This window comes from Danio aesculapii, chromosome 4 (genome assembly GCF_903798145.1).
Source record: "Danio aesculapii chromosome 4, fDanAes4.1, whole genome shotgun sequence".
In the NCBI taxonomy this organism is placed as follows: domain Eukaryota; kingdom Metazoa; phylum Chordata; class Actinopteri; order Cypriniformes; family Danionidae; genus Danio; species Danio aesculapii.
In genome coordinates, this window is record NC_079438.1 from 19,638,952 (window position 1) to 19,660,485 (window position 21,534).

Below are 21,534 nucleotides of genomic sequence, written 5' to 3' on the forward strand. Positions count from 1 at the left end.
GCTTATACAATGTAGATTGTGTCAAAGCAGCTTCACATAAAAAAAAACAAAAAAAAAAACAAATCTAAATTACTACAAAAAACATCTTCACCCCTCTTCAGTTATTGAGTTTAAAATAGCTTCAGGTGTTCAAAGGGTTTCATTTTCAGTAACTTGATATGTATTCAAGAGTTCACACTTGTTTGGCATACTGTCCTGGGAGAGAGCTCTAAGCTCCGCTGAACAAGGCCTCAATTTTGAGGACTCTGCTCTCCATTGTGAACCTTCATGTGAGTGCTGAGGCTTCTTTTAACATTTAAAGCCCTTTCCACACTCACTGCATCTAAAACGATCCTCTCCTGAGTGAGTCTTCATGTGTTTCCTAATGGAGTCTTTGCGTGTGAGAGTCTTTCCACACTGATCACATGTGAACACTATGGTTCCAGTGTGACCATTCATGTGGTTCATGAGGCTAGATTTGGTTGTAAAGCTCTTTCCACACTGAGCACATGCAAACGGCTTCTCTCCAGTGTGAGTTATCGTGTGGTATTTGAGTGTGTTTTTACATCTGAAACTTTTACCACACTCTGTGCAACTGTAAGGCTTCTCTCCTGTATGAATCCTATTGTGGATCTCAAGGTCTTGCTTTTGAGCAAAACTTTTCCCACACTGTGTGCAAGTAAACATTCTGCCTCCATTGTGAGTTCTCATGTGGACTTCAAGGTTGCTATTTTGCTTGAAACTCTTTCCACACTGAAGGCAAGAGTAAGGCTTCTCCCCAGTGTGAATTCTCATGTGCGCTGCCAAGTTTCCTGCATGATAGAAGCTTTTTCCACACTGTTCGCATGTGTACAGCCTCACTCCAGTGTGAATTCTCATGTGCTGTGCAAAGTTTCCTGTAGTATAGAAGCGTTGTCCACACTGCTGGCATGTGTAGGGCCTCTCTCCAGTGTGAGTTCTCATGTGGACTTTAAGGTTGCCATTTTGCTTAAAACTCTTTCCACACTGAGGGCAAGAGTAAGGCTTCTCCCCAGTGTGAATTCTCATGTGCACTACCAAGTTTCCACTAGTACAGAAGCATTGTCCACACTGTTGGCATGTGTAGGGCTTCTCTCCAGTGTGAATTCTCATGTGGACTTGAAGGTTGTTTTTTCGACTGAAACGGTTTCCACATTGACGACAAGTAAAATTACACGCAGATTTGGATTTCCGAGGTCTTCCGCGTGATGAAGTCTTTTTAGTCAGTGTAGGTTTTTCATCTGTTGTTATTTCTTGTTTTTTCTCTAACTGTTTCTCTTCCATTTCATTCAGTTGATGAGTCTCTTCTTTCAGCACCATCAGGTCTCAAAAAAAAAAAAAAAAAAAAAAAAAAAAAAAAGTGAACTTTAGTATGAAGGCACAAAGCAACAAGCATGAAATGGATGTTTCACCCCAAAAATTAAAATGACCTTACTATTTACTCTCCGTCATGTGCTTTTAAACATTTCCTTTCTTCTGGAACTTAAAGAAAGCCAGCGTTTTTTATTTTTATTTTAAATATCTTCTTTTGTGCTCAACAGGATTAAAAAAAACTCATAAAGGTTTAAAACCACACAAGGGAGAGTGTGACGAGGCTAAGAATAGGGCAGAGCACTTATGTGCAAAATGTAATTTATTGACAGTGTCCGCTCCTCTTTACAGTCCAGCCAAAACTGCTCATATGTACAAATGATATCCATAAAAATTTTTATAAAGATATCAGTAAAATAAGGAAACAAAAATCAAAACAAACAAATAAGAAAATAAATGTATACATGTAGAAATTACCACTATTTGCCTCCCACTGCAAAAGACTAACTAAAAGACTCCACTAAATTTCCTGGGGTGAGTATTAAAATATTGCACTTTTATAGATGATCACATACATCACATTCAGATAATCTCCAGTATCATAACAGGTGTATTTAACAATAATAATACATCATATTGACCAATACATGCTATTACTCTGGTTTTGTATTCCCAGCTCTCCCCAAAAACAGGCAACGTTAAGACAGTCCAGTTGTCAGAGTGATCGCGCATGTGCGGTGCAGAAGTTTAGCGTTATCAAACTTTCTAACCAGCTACCGGAGTTTGCCAGTTGCTTCCGGTAACCTGGACTGCAACACCACACAAACAAACAACGAAAGACGAGATGTGAAACTTGCAGATAAATTCAATAAATATTCATGTGGATTGAAAATTTTTTAACCTGCTTGGAAGACTCGATTGACACAAATCCTGCATGTTCATAGCAAGTGAGTATAATTCACGCTTTTACAGTATTTGTGAGTTTGCATTATTGTATATAACTTATGCAAATGCTTAAAGCTCTGTTTGCTGTAAACTGATGAGGAGATGGCGAGATGACATACTTTGCTATTTGTTTTCATTCATTTGTACTTTTGTCTTTGTTTTCTTGCCTTTGTGCATGTCCTGAGGCTTAGCTGAAGACCTAACATGGTGACAATTTATATACCTGATAAGATGCAGAAATGTCATCTAAAAAGGTGACCTGCTGTTTGTCCAATCAGGGACATTGACAACATAAATATACAAATAATGATGTTAACCAGGGTTTGTGAATGTGAAATGTCTGTTAATGAACATCCAGGATTATTTTTTAACCCCAGGTATAGCATGAGCAGTGTGGAACATGATTACAGATAACCCATGATTCTGTTTATCCAGGATCAGAATGACCCAGGGTGAACAATTTTTTGTATATCATCAGCATGCTGTAATCCATTTAAGCAGCAAAAGTCATTTTTAGACTAGTTTGCTGGCCAGTTGTAGTCAGTGCAATGCTGAACGTTATTGTTCCACTATAATTTGTTCGTTTTGCCACATGTCGTCCCACAACATCATCATATGGTTTAGAATAATGTACAATGTTTAATAATAATTAGTGATTTCAGTGTCTGTTTCATTCTGCGTATTTTAAATTGGGGGCATCCACGTTTTCTGACATACTGTAAACCAGGGTTTCTGCAGGTTTCACCAAGTTAATTGTAAGACTTTTAAAGACCATTATGAATAAAATTTTAGACTCATAAGGCTAAGGAATTTTTCAAATGGCCCAGATGAAAAAGATTTTTATTTGTCCTATTAAAAAATATATAATTTAATACCTTAAATAATACAATAATAAATGAATAATAAAAAAACAAAATATTTTAGATACTTCTTAGCAAAAGATTTTAAATATTAAAAACAAGCAAGCTTTACTTGTATCCACACACTTTTTTCAACATAAACTTTCTTTAAAATAAAAATAAAAAATGAACAAATGATTTAAAAACTATAATAAACTAAATCTATGTACAACATCTATCCAGGTCAATGTCCTCAGCAGTAAATACATAAAGCATGTTTAAACAAATGTTATTGTGAGGAAAAGAATTAAACCATTATGATAAATAGAGTTCAAATGACCTTTTAGAATGAAAAGTTTAAAGTTTTATTGAGATGGACTGTTGGTGATTGTATGGGTTTTGGCCAGATTGGGTAGCAAAACACGAACAAAGGAAAATGAAGACTTGTTTAAAAAAAGATTTAAGACCTAAAACACAATATTTCAGTAAATTTAAGACTTTTTAAGACCTGAAATTTGGATTTTGGAATTTACAACATTTTAAGACCCTGCGGAAACCCTGTTTAAACACAATAGCCCTGGTAATTAGTTATTATAATAACGAAGTAATTCTAACTCAGATACTGTCTGTGAGAACTAGTAACAACTACTAGAAACAAGTTTAAACCTATAAAGTTGATGTAAAAAAAGGGAATTGTGATCAACGTGACATATGCAAATGGTAAGTACTAAGCCAACACCATCACTGTAATAGCAGATATCTTCTATGAGAATACTGTAGGTCAAATATCATCAGCTCAGTTAAACTTTATTTAATTTATTGTTTTTGTTTATTTTATATAGCGCCAGTGCTTAAGGACGCTTTACAAACAGTAGGAGGATTTTTAAAAGAAGGCACCAAACCTCACCCCTAAACCCGACCATCATTGAGGGATGAGCAAATTAATCATACTAAAATGTACGAACAAGATCCCATACATTCATATGTACAAGCCAAATAAAAAAGTCAGGAATTGCTGTGAGATATCGTTGGCAAATGACATTGAACAGTCTTTAAAAAGAATTCATCAGGTACATCCTGAATCTTTAATTAATTAAAGCTAACTTAAGAGATAAATAAAAACTCTCTGATTGTGAAGTGTTATTACCATTTTAAATAACTGTGTTGTAGTCTTAGAGGAGCAAACATGTACAAGGCAAGATATATTTTTATTTCTTTACATTTTATGATGTTTATTATAATTAGGAAGAGTGCGGTCAAGCTTAACAATTCAACCCCGTAACGTAAAACTAAGATGGAAAATTATTGTTTTTTTTCAAACAATATAACATATTCTTGTTTAATTGCTGCCATGTGGGCCTTCTCATTTAAACCACACGAGGAGCAGAGGCCATTTTGTTTTAAAAACTCAACCCCATCACATTCAACCCTGTTACACATCTCATTGTTTCTGGGTTGTAAACCTGTAACAAGATTGAGAAATTCTCCTAATTTAGCAAGAATTTTAAAAAACATTTCAGTAAAAATATTCGTATTATAATTTCATTTTGAAAAATATTTAGAATATTTGAAGCAGTGTTTTCACTTAAACTTTGACACAATTTAATGTCAGACACGGCACCTGTATCAGCAGCAGATTTTATATTGAATGTGTCACGAGTTTCATCATGAGTTCATGAAAAGCTGATAAAATCAGAACATGTGAAGTATAAAATACTCAAATACTTAAATTATGTAAATGGTTCATTTGTTTATCGCTATGTCATGTGACAATTAGCCAGGGAGGGGGTCATTAAGGGCATAATTCATATTAATATTCTAGATGAAAGGTACATGATCAAGAGATTTACAGTTTTAAAGCATTCGTAAGATCCAGAATTACAATAGATTTGAAGTATTACAAGGCCATAAATGAAGCTGAAACCTTTGAACAACAGTGTGTTATAAGGACGCTGTCTGGAATGTGGAGGAAGGAGAGCTGCTGTTCGATCTGCTGTGGAGTTACAATGTGTGAAATGAAAAATCATGTAATAAAGTATTTTTGTAAAAAATCTCACACACACACGCACACACACTGAAACACAAACATATTCTCACACACACGCTCTCTCACACAGACAGATACACACTCTCTCTCTCTCTCTCTCTCTCTCTCTCTCTCTCTCTCACACACACACACACACACACACACTCTCATACACACACTGAAACACAAACATATTCTCACACACACGCTCTCTCACACAGACAGACACACACTCTCTCTCTCTCTCTCACACACGCACACACACACACACACTGCTACCTACTGCTCCTCCTCAGTCTTCAGCACAGTTTCACTGATGATGGACGCCAAACAGCAAACCCAGCACAGAGCGGTTCAGTGAATGTGGTCTGGACTGAGTGGATGAGGCTCATTGTGTCTCTGTTGATGTTGTAAAAGATCAGAGTTCCTGCACTGTGATCCACAAACACTCCTATTCTTCTGCTGAGCGGCTTTACTGAGAGATCAGTGTGTGTGTCATTGTGCCAGAATATGAAACTGGAGGAATAGCAGCACAAACTCCAGGACTGAGCGTTACGTCCAAACCAACACTCATCACCTAGTCCCTTCCTGCTGATGCTCTTATATGACACTGCTATACACACACGATTATCTCCGCTCCAGTCAATCTCCCAGTAACAGCGTCCACACACACTCTCTCTGCACAGCACCTGAGGATAAAGACCATTAAATCTGTCTGGATGATCAGGATACGGCTCATGCTTTTCCACACTCTTCACCTCTCTGTTCTCCTCAGACAGAATGAGACCAGTGTATAATGTGTTTGGATCCAGAGTGAGAAAACAGGCATCTGAACACAAGAACACACACATTTATAACCACAGCTGTGTGTGTGTGCGCGGAAAGAGAGTGTGAGAGAGTAAGAGAGACAGAGAGAGAGAGTGTGTGTGTATTCCTACATTTGCGTGGTCCTGCTGTAATCCTCGTGTCTCCTCCATGATCCAGACTGTAAACACACACAGATGGAGAGAATGAGTTGTTTAGTTTCCCCCTCAGCTAATAAGCTACAGCTAGCACTGAGCTGCTCAGCTACACGCTCCAAACTCTTCAGCTAAAACACACAACACTTGTTGGTTCCAGCCGGGATGCACAATGAATCTAACACAGTGCGTTCTTTTCCTCTGCTGTTGGTGAAGCGAGCGCAGATACTGCTCATGTTGATGGAGACACCCTGCTGCAACATTCATTTATTACAGTGATCACACTTAGCTTTGCCATCGTTCTTCAGCACATGCAGCCTTTGAGCACATGTTGCAGTCCATCTCTAAACTATGTTCAGATTATTAAAGCTGCTCGCCAGTTCCTGACAGATTAGCAAGTGAAAAATACACATGTGTGCACAGAGAAGAGGAATCCAGATGTTGATTTTAGAACAAGAGTCTGAACATTAATCCAAGTGTCTGATTCCAGAATCTGAATCCATCTTCAATCCCCAACCCTATTCCTGACCTGATATTGGAGGATTCTTCAGCACAAATGGAGGAAGAAGTTTCTCTGCTCAGCTCAAATGCTGAAACTGTACAGTGTGTCCCGCTTAATGTCACAACTGAGCCAATACACTCCAACATTTACAGAGGAGATTCATTTCACACTCAATGATTTGCTCTTCATAGACATGACTGGAATACTCTACAAGCTGTATCTTCTGTCTGTCCTCACCCCATAACCCTCACAGAAAACTGAAGATCAGAAAAGAGCTTTCTAGTGTCTTTTTAAAGCCATTCAGTGGAAAAGCACAAGGCCAGTGATGCTCCACATACTTGAGTTTGTCCAGTGTGTAGTTTGGATCCTCCAGTTTTTCAGAAAGCAGTTTGACTCCTGAATCTCCTGGATGATTGTAGCTCAGATCCAGCTCTCTCAGGTGTGAGGGGTTTGAAGTCAGAGCTGAAGACAGAAAACCACAGCCTTCCTCTGTCACCATACAGCCAGACAATCTACAAACACAGCAAGAGTTCACATCACACAGTTGGACAATCACACATCACGCCACTGCCGGCCTGCACACACACATTATCCTGTGTGTTAAATGCACGTGTGCCACAAGCCTGCGTTTGAGTAAAGGTCCTGGCCGTTAGATCCCCCCTTGGGTTAATAAAGGAGACTTGAGCCCAAATAAAAAAATGAATACACTTGCAATAAAATGTCCCCAAAGATGGTTTTGGTCAATTAAGGCACTGGTTATCGTGCTGATATAGGTGCAGAACTTCATTTTTGTAAACAGTTCGTTTTTAGCAGTAGTTTAATGCTGGGCGTTTCATCGTGATTGAGAGCTGTGATTGACAGTTTCTCAAAGCAGACTGTCTGAGCTTCGGCAGGAGACTGAAGTGTTATTGTTCGATTTCTGTGTTCTTTTATCACGATAAAATGAGTTCAGCAGTAAACTATAGTTTCTGACATACAGGATCTGGTGGAACACTGTTTATTCGGTAAGGTCAGGGCTTTTTTCTGGCTTTATTAGTTTACTGATACACGCCTAACCACCCAGATAGAAAAATACACTCGGGCCAGTTCCGGCTAGATTCTTGCCTGCCGGAGACTTACCCCTGGGCCCGACTCTGTCTGCTGTCTACTCGGGCTGGATGCCTATGGACTCACTGCCCAATTCCGGCCCAAGTCAATCTGGCCAGATGTGCACGCATCCCGGCCGGATTGGCCCACGAGTAATGTCTGCTGCAGCCCAGAGCTGGCGCGATTGAATTATTATTTTTTATTATATAAAACCTCACCTTTGTTAACGTTATTACAACCATTTGTGTTGATATAATAGCAAATGCAGGCTACTATGTAAACGCAAAGTGCAGGCATTGAGTTTAACCTTTGTTAAATGATAATAATGACACACAATAAATGACACATTGTGAACAAATTTAAGTAACGATGATGGGGGAAATACAGGTGATCGCTATCTAGCAGTAATTCTCTTTATGGGTCGGAAATAACAGTTAGGAAGACAAAACTAATGTTAGCCGATCTCCACGTTGATCTCCTGGGGTTATCTGAACTTGATTTACAGGACGTAAATCTGGTAAAGTCAAGGCGATCATGGAGATGCCCGAATCAACAGGAGTGAGGAGACTTTTGGGCATGGCTAACTATCTAGGAAAATTTCTGCCTCACCTTGCATCATATACCTGCCCACTCAAAGACCTGCTTAGTGAGAAAAACGAATAGTGTTGGGAAATATTACAAAAAAGGTGATACAGAAATTGAAAGTGGTATTGAGCTCTCATAGAGTGTTGTCCCCATATTCACCAACAGCAGAGACATGTGTTGCTGCTGATGGCTCTTCCTTTGGCTTGGGTGGTGTTTTGAGTCAAAAACAGTCAGATGGTATATGGAAACCAGTAGTGTTTATCTCCGGAGGCCTTTCTGAGGCAAAAAACATTATGCCCAGATAGAAAAAAGTGGCCCTTGCTGTCACATGGGCAAGCGAATGTCTGTCATCTTACCTTCTTGGTCTAAAGGACAGACTTGAGACAGATCGCAAGCCACTTCTGTCACTGCTGAGCACTAAAGCACTGGATGAGCTCCCTCCACGAATCCAGCGGTTTCAGCTAAGACTGATGAAGTTCACATTTGACATTGTGAATGTGCCGGGTAAGCAGCTCATAACCACTGACACATTATCAAGAGCCCCAGTAAAACATACATTTACAGAGGAGGAGAAACAGGAAGTAAAGGCGTTTGTGGATGCAGTGATTCAGGCTCTCGGAGGCAAGGTTGACTACAATAATCAAGAGTCAGAAAGCTGATTCTATTTGTGGAAAACTCATCCAATACTGCGAGACTGAGTGGCCAATGAAACATCCCCTTCCCCCTGAGTTGGGGCCATACTGGCCTGAAAGAGAATATCTTACTGTTGCTGGAGAGCTACTCCTCAGGGGCCAAAGGATAGTAATTCCTCAATGCATGAGGCAAGAGGTCCTCCATAACATACACAATGGTCGTGTATATTATGGAGTCTAGTGGCCAGGACTGTCTGTTCACATTAGTCTGTTGGTGGAGAACTGTACTATTTTTTCACAGCATAGAGCAGAACACAGAGAACCCTAGCCGACCACCCCAGTGCCTGAAAGACCCTGGCAGCGAGTGGGCACAGACTTATTTTTCTGGGAAAAAGACTACATATCTCCTGGACTATTCATATTTCTGGACTATTTTTCATGCAACATTGAAGTAGCATGTCTCAATGTAGCCACAGCAGATACTTTTATTGCAGCGCTAAAAGATGTGTTTAGTCGCCATGGGATTCCAGAGACTGTTATGTCAGACAATGGACCACAGTATAGCTGTGCGCTTTTTAAAAATTTTGCAAGTGACTGGGTTTGCACATATTACTAGCAGTCCGAGATACCCACAATCAAACGGAAAACAGTAAAAGGACTGTGGAAAGGAGACGGAGAGAAAACAAAAGCTTTGCTGATATATCAGACTACTTCTCTAGAGAATGGCTCCCTCCCTGCACAACATCTCATGGGGAGAGTACTGCACACTACATTACCACAGCTTCCAAAGATTTTAAAACCTCGATGGCCAAAAAAAATCAAGTTCAGGATATGTGAGAGGCAAGCAAAAGACAAACAGCGATGCTGGTATGATATGCGCCACCAAGTACGTCCTTAGCCAATACTGCAACCTGGACAAAGTGTGTGGCTGCCAAGAGAACAATCTCAAGGGACAGTCATGAGTTCTGCAGGAACACCAAGATTTTACATCATACACACTGAAGGACTGCTAAGGAGAAATCGCACTCAAGGTACCCAATGCAACATCAAGAACTCACTGAATCCAGAGACACAACCCATGACACGGGTACCACTGAAACTCATATCCATCCTGTAAAAGACAAGGATAGGCCCAGGGAGTCTTATGTGACAAGTTCAGGCAGAGTGTCACGGCCCCCTGAGTGTTTGAACTTGTAACAAGAAAAGAGCTTATGTTTAGAGAAAAAAAGAAAAGAAAGTTGTTTGCTTGAGTTCAAGATAATGTTTACAGATGATGTCACTTGTAATGGAATGTTTGTTCTTATAAGTAAATGTTAGAGGGTTCTTACTTAAAAGGGGAGGTGTTCTATAAAGGGTACATTGGAAGCGGAATGTATGAATGTATGATGATGTTCAGACATGTAATGTGGCAACAGTTGTCATGACATCAGTTCCTGAGTAAACAAGCGAGAGTGAATCAGACCTCATGTGTCCGCCTGTCTATAAAATAGTGTACATAACAGGGTTGGGATGTGTAAATATCCCGTTGATATTTAGAAATCTTGCTGTATATATCTTTTAAGCACACAAATTTTCCTGCTTGGTAAATCGTTATCTATTGTAACATATGGGCCGCAGCTGAAGAAAGGGAGTCACCTATCTTTAGCCCATATTGTATTCTGGCTTAAAAAAGTTTGTTTTTTGGACTCCAGGAAGTCTGGAGCAAAGGTCACTGTGCATGACACCAGTGTTACCCCGAGATGCTTATTGGACGCTGGGGACCCATTGGCACTGTTAAACCTATATTGCAGATGGGGAAACGGAGTAAATTCCCTCCTTCATTTACAAACCCAATCACATTCCAAAGCCCCCTCCAGATTCGAAGAAAATAACTATTAGAACTCAAAACTCACTCCAAATGATATGTAATGTGTGTTTGCAATCTATATACTCTTCCCAATAGCCAAAGTAGTTAAAACAGTATATGAATGCTTTAATAAAGTCCTTTTTGAGCCTTATACAGTATAGAAATGCCTAGATGCTAGCTAATGTGTGTTTAGAGTGTTGTGTTTAGTATCATTACGTTTCTCCTGCTATTTTACAACACATGATGCTGAGTGCATGATAATAACCTTCACGGCTTGCATTCTTTAATGCTCTGAGTTAAAGACTATCCGTATGTCTCGGGAGGGCGCTCATTATGCATATGAGTGGTTCAAAGACAAAGGAAAGTTTCGCGCTCCAACTTTGCCCTGAAATTATTGGTCAGTCAGTAGAAAATGGGTGTAACTTGGCCCATAATCAAAACCGATCTACACCCAAAGCTCTGGGCAGAAAACATCTCCGAAAGAAGGTCTCCAGAGTTGCCCCCCTGAGAGGGCAGACCGCATTTCTGTACCCGCGTGACTCGCCCGAGTCCATGTTTCTTATTTTCCAGCAAAGTAAACTCAGTTTAAAGTTTGCGCCTCATGTATCCTCTAATCTGCACCGCAAGCTCCACGCATCAAGGAAGGACTTCTTAAAGGACTCCATCCTCCAACGCATCAGAGAAACTCGCAAAAAGAGAGACAGAGAAACCCACTAAATCCAGGTATTTAGTTAAGCGTTAAAGCTGTGCCCCTCATAAAAAAGTGTTTTTATAATCTTGGTGATCCTTAATAGGTGTGGGGAACTGAGGTAGATTTGCCATTCTTTTATCTAAACTCATTATTTCCTCGCTTGTTTTCTCATCTATGTTTTTGTTGTTATCTTTGTACGTTTGTTTGTTGCATGTCAGACTAGTCAATAAATCCCATTATAATCACATGGATTGTATTGTTTGCCTCACAGAAAAAGTCACTTAAATGATCGATTTTTGCTACAAGCTGATATTAAGTTTTTCAAAACTTGTAAATGTTTAATCTACTTCACAAGGAGTAGTTATAATTCCCTTTCTAAATAAATAGATCATTACAGAGTTCGCTCAGACGAGCGGGCGAGGTCTTGTTATATTTATTTGGTCACATTAACAATACGTTAATTCAGAATATTAATAATTAATAACTCTTATCTAATATTATTGATCACTAATATTCATAAACTGAGCTAATTTTGCTACACTAAGGTGTGAAGGCTATATTTTGGGTTCTGTTGATTGCTAATTAAAAATAAAAACCTTTCTAAATGTATGTGTTGTTTGAATGTTATTGTTCATATTTTACAAGTGTTATTTTTACCCCATAAAGATAACAAATACCAACAACCCTGTTGTAAAAGAATATTTTTTTTGTGCTCATATTAGTCTAACTCAGGCTACAGTGTATGAAAGATGGTTTATTTCTGCAGTCCAACATGTAATGCTAATATTGAATTATAAATGTTTTTAAATGTAAATGCTTATATTTACATCAGCGAGCCTTAGTTATAGTGTAGATACCGGCGGTCAAGTGAGAAGTTTGAGGGGCGTGGTTGATTTTACATCAAGTGTTTGGTTGGAAGCTCGATTCTGCGGCTCCTTATCTGGCCCCATCAGACAGTCCTTCCAATGCCCAGGCTCCAATTTCACGTCTTTTGCGAAAGTCTGTGCCCATCACGAGGCGTTTTGCCCTCAAAGCGTTCAATGGGAAATGGTGCTGTCGCGTCGTCCATATTTTATACAGTCATTGGTTAAATGTGAAAGAATAAGCAAGCACGATCTCTGAAGAGGAATATTTGGAGAAGAAAGAAACTCCTCTGAAATCCACATCGCCTAGCCCTAATCAGGTGTCGTTACTTTAAAGACGCTCCTAAAATTTGCAAATATCAGACATACATTATATATTACTTTTACTACTTTCTAACCAATGCAAATGTTAACTCTTATGTTTGGGATGGAACATGCTAGCAATTAACATTAACTAGATCACCTCTGTTAGTTTAGCTTTAGCAGCCAGGAGTCTTAAGAAATAGATCAATGTCCCACATGTTTCTGAGTGACAATGACTGATGTGCACTTGAATAGGGCACTCAAAAAAACTTCAGTCAACATATTGTAATTAAGGTAATTATATATACATTACATACATTTACATATTTAATTAATCACATATAGGTAATTAATTAAAAGATCCTTAAAATAAACTGATTCCTTTAACTTTAAGTCATGTTTGGGCATATTGGAAAAAGAGAAGCTCTGAAAGTGCAACATTTTGCAGTTTACTACATTAAACTATACATTTAGCAGTTTACTCAGTAATGCTATTAAATATATTTTTTATAAACATACATTAGTATAGTTACGATTGAAATCACAACCCTGTAATCTGTTGAGTGTAATATATTTTACCTCAGTGTCTCCAGTTTACAGTTTGGACTCTTCAGTCCATCAGAGAAAAGCTTCACTCCTGAATCCTGCAGGTCATTGTTACTCAGATCCAGCTCTCTCAGGACACAGTTTGAGGATTGTAGAGCTGAAGACAAACTCTCACAGGACTGAACAGTGAGATTACAAATGCCCAGTCTGAGAAAGAAGAACACAGACTGCATTAACAGTGTGATTTTAGTAAATCATCTGATGTTAAAAAAAAAAATGATGTCAATGATATGACAAAACTATTGGAATTTGTGTTAATTAGAATTATTGACTAGTGTTATTTAATAAAACAGAATATTAAATGCCATCTAATATATTCTTGAATATTTTAAAATGTAAAAAAAAAACTGCTAAATTTCAGCTTAGACAAGAGGGCCATGAGACTTTTTATATTTATGAACCTGAAAAATGGCAAATTATTAAAGCCTGTCAAAACTGCTGCAGGGTCCAGAAACCTCCTCAGGCCTCATCCACATTGTTTCTGTTTTTTGTCAGAATGACCAAAACATCTGACAAAATCCGTAATATGTCTTTCCAATAAACCAATTCAAAGATGAACTATAAACATGATCAAATAAAAATATAAATAAAGATTTTAGATGTAATTAAAATAATCTTTAACATAGACTGATTTCCTGAACTGTATAAGAAAAAGAGCAACTTTCATTTGAAAAAGCAGAATTTTGCAGTTTATCCACGAATGCTCTTAAACATATCAGGACATTTCCATCTAAATCAAAAGACTTTTTGTTGTTGTTGAGTGAAAAATAATTTACCTCAGTGTCTCCAGATTACAGTTTGGACTCTTCAGTCCATCAGAGAGAAGCTTCACTTCTGAATCCTGTAGGTCATTGTTACTCAGGTCCAGCTCTCTCAGGACACAGTTTGAGGATTGTAGAGCTGAAGACAAACTCTCACAGCACTGAACAGTGAGGTTACACGTCACCAGTCTGAAAAAAAAAAATCAAAATTACAGTTTAATTTTTAGTAATTCGTTTAATGTAATAAATAATTATAATCAATCAATCAATCAATCAATCAATCAATCAATCAATCAAGTGTTTGAACTCAGGCCTCAGTGTCTCCAGTTTACAGTTTGGACTCTTCAGTCCATCAGACAGAAGCTTCACTGCTGAATCCTGCAGGTCATTGTTACTCAGGTCCAGCTCTCTCAGGACACAGTTTGAGGATTGTAGAGCTGAAGACAAACTCTCAAAGGACTGAACAGTGAGATTACAGCACTGTAGCCTGTGTAGTGAACAAAAAGGACATTGTATTATTTTGTTGGTATGGATGAAACTTATTGAAGTGCCTATGAGGAGTGATTTCTCATCATAGGGAAAAAGAAAAGATTCATTTGACTTCTCTGAATGTCTTTAATGGTCATAACAACACACATAGCAGCACTGGAAACACTGAACTTTCTGAGTTGCGGCTCAAAGGGTTCAGATGCTGCACGGCCTGAATCACTCATCTGATCTCGGAGCGCTGATGCAGTACTTTGATCCCACATGTGACAGTCACTTGGCGTTGGCGCAGCGTCAATCCGGACAGCATTTCTACCCAGCATGCACCGCTTTAAGACAGATTTCGATCGATCTGCGCAGCCCTGCATGAAGTCGAATGCACCTAATGTTTTTCAACCTAACAGACTCCTTCTCCTCACCATTCCTGTCTGTTGTAAAGACTGACAGCTGGAGGGGCGTGGTTAAGTATGTTAGCCACACCCAATATCTCAGACAGACGTAATCTTACAATTTAGAAAAAAGAAAACAGGAAGTGCATTTTCAGATTTCAACTCAAATTTACTAGCTCAGTTTTTTTTTGAACATTCAACACTCTAAAATCCTGTGGCTTCATCAACTGTCATGGCTGCTAACCCTCAGTATCTTCCCAAGATGTCTGACTGCCTAAGAGTAATCACACAAGATGGATGCCATGACCCCAGTTATTACGGTGGCCACATCAGGGCCTCTAGCTGCCCTGCTGAAAAAAACTGCTTAAATCAGCCTAGGCTGGTTAGCTGGTTTTAGCTGGTTGACCAGGCTGGTTTTAGAGGGGTTTTGGCCATTTCCAGGCTGGTTTTCAGCTATTTCCAGCCTGGTCTTAGCTGGTCAGGCTGGTAGATAACCAGCTAAAACCAGCTTGACCAGCCAAACCAGGCTGGGAGCCCAGCCAAAACCAGCTATGTCCAGCTTAAACCAGGCTGGTCAAGGTGGTTTTAGCTGGTCATTTTCCAGCCTGACCAGCTAAGACCAGGCTGTAACACCTCCAGCTGGCTGAACTCACTCTTGTTTAGTGTATTCCTGTGAGAACCATAATCATCATTAGCATTTGCTATTATCTGACTTCACAATAAAATTAATGATGATAAATGAATCACTAGATTTAAAGAAGAATAAAGAAAAGCAAATAACCAGCTTTATAGTAAACACTACTACACTATTGGACTACAACACATACAAATTCACAAGTCAGACATAAAATAAAACCCAATGAGCAGAGCCAGACAGATTTATTAGGAATTATTTTGGGAGTATCATAATAAAAAATGTAATACATGAAATAAATTTTATTTAATGTTTACAATGCTAATCCATTTAGATTCTCATATTTGTTAAAAGAAAGTCTCTTATATAATATATACTACGTGACAGAAAATATGACTTTACAAACTGCATTGTAAATAAATCATATGAACATTTTCATATTAGTCAATAATATTACTGAAATCAATTTAAAAACTGACTAAATATAACTTTACACACATTTACACTAGTAAATTAAGAGACTCAGTGGTGGGCTAAATATCTGCAGAAATGCAGCTCTTTCAGAGATGCCCTAAAAATACCAAAGAACACGAATCAATAATAATTTCAGCAGAAACTTACACTTACTTACACTTAAGAGCAATATTATATCTGGTATAAACAGTTTTTTCTCATACTTGATTTTACACTTGAAATATGAAATATTCACAGTAAATAAACAAAAATAAAATACATTACAGCATATGCTCGTTACTGCATCATACTTTGTTGCACAATGTAAAAGTCATTTGTGGCAGCATTTATTTTATGGAAACTTTCTTTTATTTTACCTCAGTGTCTCCAGTTTACAGTCTGGACTCTTCAATCCATCAAAGAGAGGCTTCACTCTTAAATCCTGTAGGTCATTGTTACTCAGGTCCAGCTCTCTCAGGACACAATTTGAGGATTGTAGAGCTGAAGACAAACTCTCACAGCACTGAGCAGTGAGATAACACCACTGTAGTCTGTGTAGAGGACAAAGAACAACAAAATCAGCAGTAAGAAATGAGCACTGTTGAGTGTTCATGAGTCCAGTCTACAATAATAAAAGCAACACTGAAAATAAACTATATATACACTGCTCAAAGAAATAAAGGGAACACTAAAATAACACATCCTAGATCTGAATGAATAAAATGTTCTTATTAAATACTTTGTTCTTTACACAGTTAAATGTGCTGACTATAAAATCAAACAGACATGATCACTGGAAATCAAATGTATTAACCCATGGAGGTCTGGATTTGGAGTCACACTCAAAACTGTAGTGAATTGTATTGGTTACAAAACTGTAGTGGTTGGAGTCTTCAGTGCAGACTGATGTGTGTCTTCTGTGATGAATGAATGAATACTCACAGAGCTCTTCTGCAGTTTCTCACAGCTGGTATGAGTCTCCATCTTCCCTCAGGTGATGTGTTGAATTTATTAGAGTCTAACTCATCCAGCGGCTCCTCTGACATCTCAATCATGTAGGAGATTGTTGAGCAGTAAGCATCATAGAGTTCCTCCTCTGAGTGTTTGTCTGATTTCACAAACTCCTGAATCTCTCTGGCCAGAGTCTGATCTTTCACCTCCAGCAGACAGAGGAACAGATTGATGGATCTTTCAGCTGAGAGATATACATGTCTCGTGATCATGTCTTTAATGTGCTGTGTGATTGTCCTGATGCTCTCTGAGCTCTCCTTTGTGTGTGTCAGCAGATCCTGTAAGAGTCTCTGATTGGACTCAAGTGAGACGCCCAGCAGGAACCGCAGGAACAGATCCAGATGACCATTACTACTGCTGACAGCTTTATATATTGCTAAACTGAGCAGATGACACAGAGAGAACTCAGAGATGACCTGTAGATATTGATCATATGAATATTCAGATAAATCATCATCTGACACATCTTCATCATCTAAATATTTACTCTCATAAAGCAACCTCAGCGGTTCTCTATTCTTTGTTAAATGGCAGTAAAACACAAAGAAAGCAGCCAGAAACTCCTGAAAGCTGAGATGGATGAAGCTGTAGACTTTCTTCTGATGAATCACAGATTCCTCCTTGAAGATCTCAGTGCAGATCCCAGAATACACTGAGGCGTCAGTGACATCTATGCCGCTCTCAATCAGGTCCTCCTCATAGAACATCACATTGCCCTTCATCAGCTGTCTGAAAGCCACTTCAGCAAGTTTGAGGATCACTCCTCTGCTGGACTGCAGGAGCTTCTCTGGATCTCTCTCTTCATACTTCTGCTTCCTCATGTTGATCTGAATCAGCAGTAAGTGGATGTACATCTCAGTCAGAGTTTGAGGGATTTCTGCACTCAGATCTTCTTCCATGAGCTTCTGAAGCACAGTGGAGGAGATCCAGCAGAAGACTGGTATGTGGCACATGATCTGGAGGCTTCTTGCTCTTCTGATGTGGGAGATGATTCTGCTGGCTTGATGCTCGTCGCTGATTCTCTTCCTGAAATATTCCTTCTTCTGAGGCTCAGTGAATCCCTGAATTTCTGTCAGACGGTTGATGTATCTGGAGGGGATCTGATGGGCTGCTGCTGGTCTGGAGGTGATCCAGATGAAAGCAGAGGGAAGCAGATCTCCTTTCATAAGGTTCGATATCAACACAGCCACTGATGAAGATTCCGTCACAGCACAAACTTTCTCCTCATCTGAAAAGTTCAGTGTGATTTTGCTTTCATCCAGACCATCAAAGATGAACACAACTCTACACTGCTCATAAATCTTGGGCTCCAGATCTTCAAGTTCAGGATGAAAGTCCAGCAGAAGTCTGTGAAGACTGTACTGATGATCTCGGATCAAGTTCAGCTCTCGAAATGGAAGCACAAAACATGAAATCTACATCCTGATTGGCTTTTCCCTCGGCCCAGTCCAGAATGAACTTCTGCACAGAGACGGTTTTCCCGATTCCAGCGATGCCTTTGGTAAGAACAGTCTTGATCTGGGCTTTCTCCACCTTTGTCTTCTCCTCATGTCCTGCTCCAGCTGAGGCTTTAAAGATGTCATTGCAGTAGACTGGGGTGTGTTGTGAGGGTATTTTTCTGGCTGTTTTCTCCATCTGTAAAACCTCATGCTCTCTATTCCCTCCTTTACTCCCTCCTTCTATGATGTAATTCTGTGTGTAGATCCTATTCAGGAGGGTTTGAGTCTCTTGATAGTTGATTCCCTCAAATAATCTCTCATACTTGTTCTTCATGCTGGTTTTGTGCTGCTCTTTGACTCTCTGAAGTTCATCATGTTCTGGTTGGAGTGCATGCTGCTGCAGGTCTCCAGGCTGATCATCTCCTACCACACTGCAGGAACAACAACGACACAAAGAATGAATGAGTATGAATGTAAAGATCCTTTAGTAAAGTCATGTGTGTTTTCTCTGAAACAGCTGAGACACAATACACAGATTTAATCCAGAACCAAACTATAGTAATGCAGAAACTGTCCCAGATCAGCAAGAACCGGCTACAGTCTTCAAATGTCTCTCATAGCTCTATTGTGAAGCACTTTAAACACCACACTCTGATCACGTCAAATGCGCAAAATGCTGTAAACATTTAACAGTGTTTGTCATTTATTAAATGTAACCCATCAGTCATTTGATATCATTTATTTACAATGATGCTGGATGCTCACTAAAGACATTTAAAACCTTTTAAGATGAAAATGTGAGAAAGCACAAGCAGGAGGACAAACGATTCTAGATTACCTGTTCATCTGCTGTAGTGTGTAATGTGGTAATGTTGACTGTTTTCTTTTATTGTATAGTTGTATGTTTTCATGTTGCTGAATCTTGTATTCTGCTGTCTGTAGTCCTGAAGGTTGTTGTGATCATATACTTGTTAAATGTTTTGCCATCAATAAGAAAATAATTATCTTCTGCCATCTCGGCTGTCTGAATCTTTCAGTGCTTCACCATGACTGTGTTTGCTCTGCTTCTGTCAGCTCACTTTCTGACTGAATATAGTGTTTGTTTAACCCAATAATCTCCAGATCATACAAGCGTTTGTCCTCAGGGTTCAGTACTTCACTAATGATCAAATGTGAGTGTTACGGTTGCCGTATATTTGTAGTATTTTTGCCTCTCGTTTTCTTTATTTCTTCCAGTCAGTCATTTCCCTTAGATCCGCCTTTGCGACAGCCAATTGGTCGGGAGACCAGTCAATCGTCATTGGGCGACATGGCGCGGTCATATAAAAGGACGCCAAGAAGAGCGGAGGAGAGCGCTTTTTTCCTTTGATCTCGTTTTTGTGGGATTTTGCTGACATGATTTTGTTTTGCTTAACTTTTTTGGGGTAATTTTTTTTTTTATTACTTTTGCCCATTTTGAGCTACTTTGTGATTTTAGTACATCTTTATTTCGATTGTTTTTGTTTGTTACTTTCTGGCCCAGCTGTTACCTGATAGCATTGAGAGATTTCAAGTTCAATCTTTTCCTCAGAGTAATGTGGATAGGGAAGATGTCGTACGACTTCCCTTTTGCAAACACGTAGACAGTCCACTGTTTAAATCACTAAGTAAGAAGTGAACGCCATCTATGTATTTATTTTCATATAGTTCAGTATAGGGAAGAATACGGCGCTTGGCGCTGAAGACTTTTCTTTTCTTTCATGTTCCTAGCGAGGTAAGGGGTTGTTTATGAGTTGGAATTGTGTTGTTATATTTATTTCTTTGATTTGGCTTCACTATCGCCCCCTTACTCTTGAGTTGACCTAATTTTGTTTGAGTTTGCTACTTTATTATTATTATTATTATAAATATTTCTTCTTTTTGTATATTTATTTGGGCAATATTCTGCTTTCACTTTTTGTACATTAAATCACTTTTGTTGGCAGTTTTGTTGTTTGTGTCTTTTGCTTGCACCCATCACTTGTGAAAGCACCACACCTTTTAAATGTTATTACTTTTACCCTAGACTAACATCTAAGAGGTTGTAACAGTGAGTGTGTGGACATTTAGTTTTAAAGTTACCTGTATTTTGTTCCCTGTAATAAAATGTCTTGACTGGACTGTGAGAATAAAGTGTAATATTTCTGATCTTCTAGAAATGCATGATCCTATAAATGTTGCAGTGTAATCATGTGCGAGTAGTGATGATCTACCTGACAGCAGGTCGTTTGATTGCGGGATCCATAGACCAGTCACTTTTCATAGACACCCAGCTCTTCTGATGAACTGAACTGAAACAGAGAAAATTAAAGTTCAGCACTGCACACACTGGAGTCAACAAACCAGGCATTAATTGTTCTTCATTTTCAAAAACACTTACATTAATTTCCTTTATATTTGAACAAAACAAATGTCTAAATATGAAAAATATCAGCAAACACAGAGCAAGGAGCATTTCTAATAGAGAAAGCCTAATAGAAATGCAGCACTATTAGAGTAGATCAAAGCTGAATCAACTAATCATCAAAATCACTGAATGAAGTCGACAGTGTAGGTGTGGGAGGAGCCTAATCATTCAGGCGTGCCAATCATTATCACGTGGCTATATAAGCAGCAGTATAAACTGCGTCCAGACTTTGAGGACAGCAAGACAAGTTCATTTACCATCATCTGTTATGAAATATCAATTATCAAAACTGTTGCCACCAAATCTGTTGATCAGCAGCATATATGCGCCCAACACAACATGATGATGATGACTGCGCTTCAGTGAAAACAGACTCGGATCAAAGGAATGGCTGATCAGTACAGGCACAGAAGCAGCAGGGAAATGTGTGCAAGAAAAGACCTTTATGACAGAAGATGAAGATTCTGTATGTCCAAAATTAAAAGATTAAATCGACCGGCATGTGCGGAAGTCTTTCCATTTTGACGCTTTGCTTTCGTGACTGTCACCTAGCAACAGCCAAATAATGGAAGTGAACTGCCAACTGTACAACAAACCAGTGGTGTAGTCCTTGCTACACACACATATACTCCGTATGCCTACTTTTTTCCATGAGCTGTTTGGGTATTACGACTTCTGAGCCCAGTTATTCAAAAGTAATCCACTATGATTTTGGATAAGGGATTGGATCAAATCTTAAACAAAA

The 21,534-nt window shown here is 38.9% G+C and overlaps 2 protein-coding genes across 2 annotated transcripts in view; one reads left to right on the plus strand and one right to left on the minus strand.

The window, feature by feature from the left end:
• Positions 1 to 21,534, plus strand: part of LOC130222164 (gastrula zinc finger protein XlCGF8.2DB-like) — a 58,454-nt gene that overhangs the window by 23,135 nt on the left and 13,785 nt on the right. The window lies entirely within an intron of this gene.
• LOC130222025 (NACHT, LRR and PYD domains-containing protein 12-like) overlaps positions 3,929 to 21,534 on the minus strand; it is a 272,015-nt gene continuing 254,409 nt past the window's right edge. The window contains 10 exon segments of the mRNA XM_056454634.1: positions 3,929 to 5,947; positions 6,057 to 6,103; positions 6,918 to 7,091; positions 13,165 to 13,338; positions 13,968 to 14,139; positions 14,264 to 14,439; positions 16,292 to 16,465; positions 16,857 to 18,331; positions 18,333 to 18,795; positions 20,596 to 20,673. Of these exon segments, the coding sequence (XP_056310609.1) occupies positions 5,418 to 5,947; positions 6,057 to 6,103; positions 6,918 to 7,091; positions 13,165 to 13,338; positions 13,968 to 14,139; positions 14,264 to 14,439; positions 16,292 to 16,465; positions 16,857 to 18,331; positions 18,333 to 18,795; positions 20,596 to 20,673 (3,463 nt within the window). The 3' untranslated portion in view covers positions 3,929 to 5,417.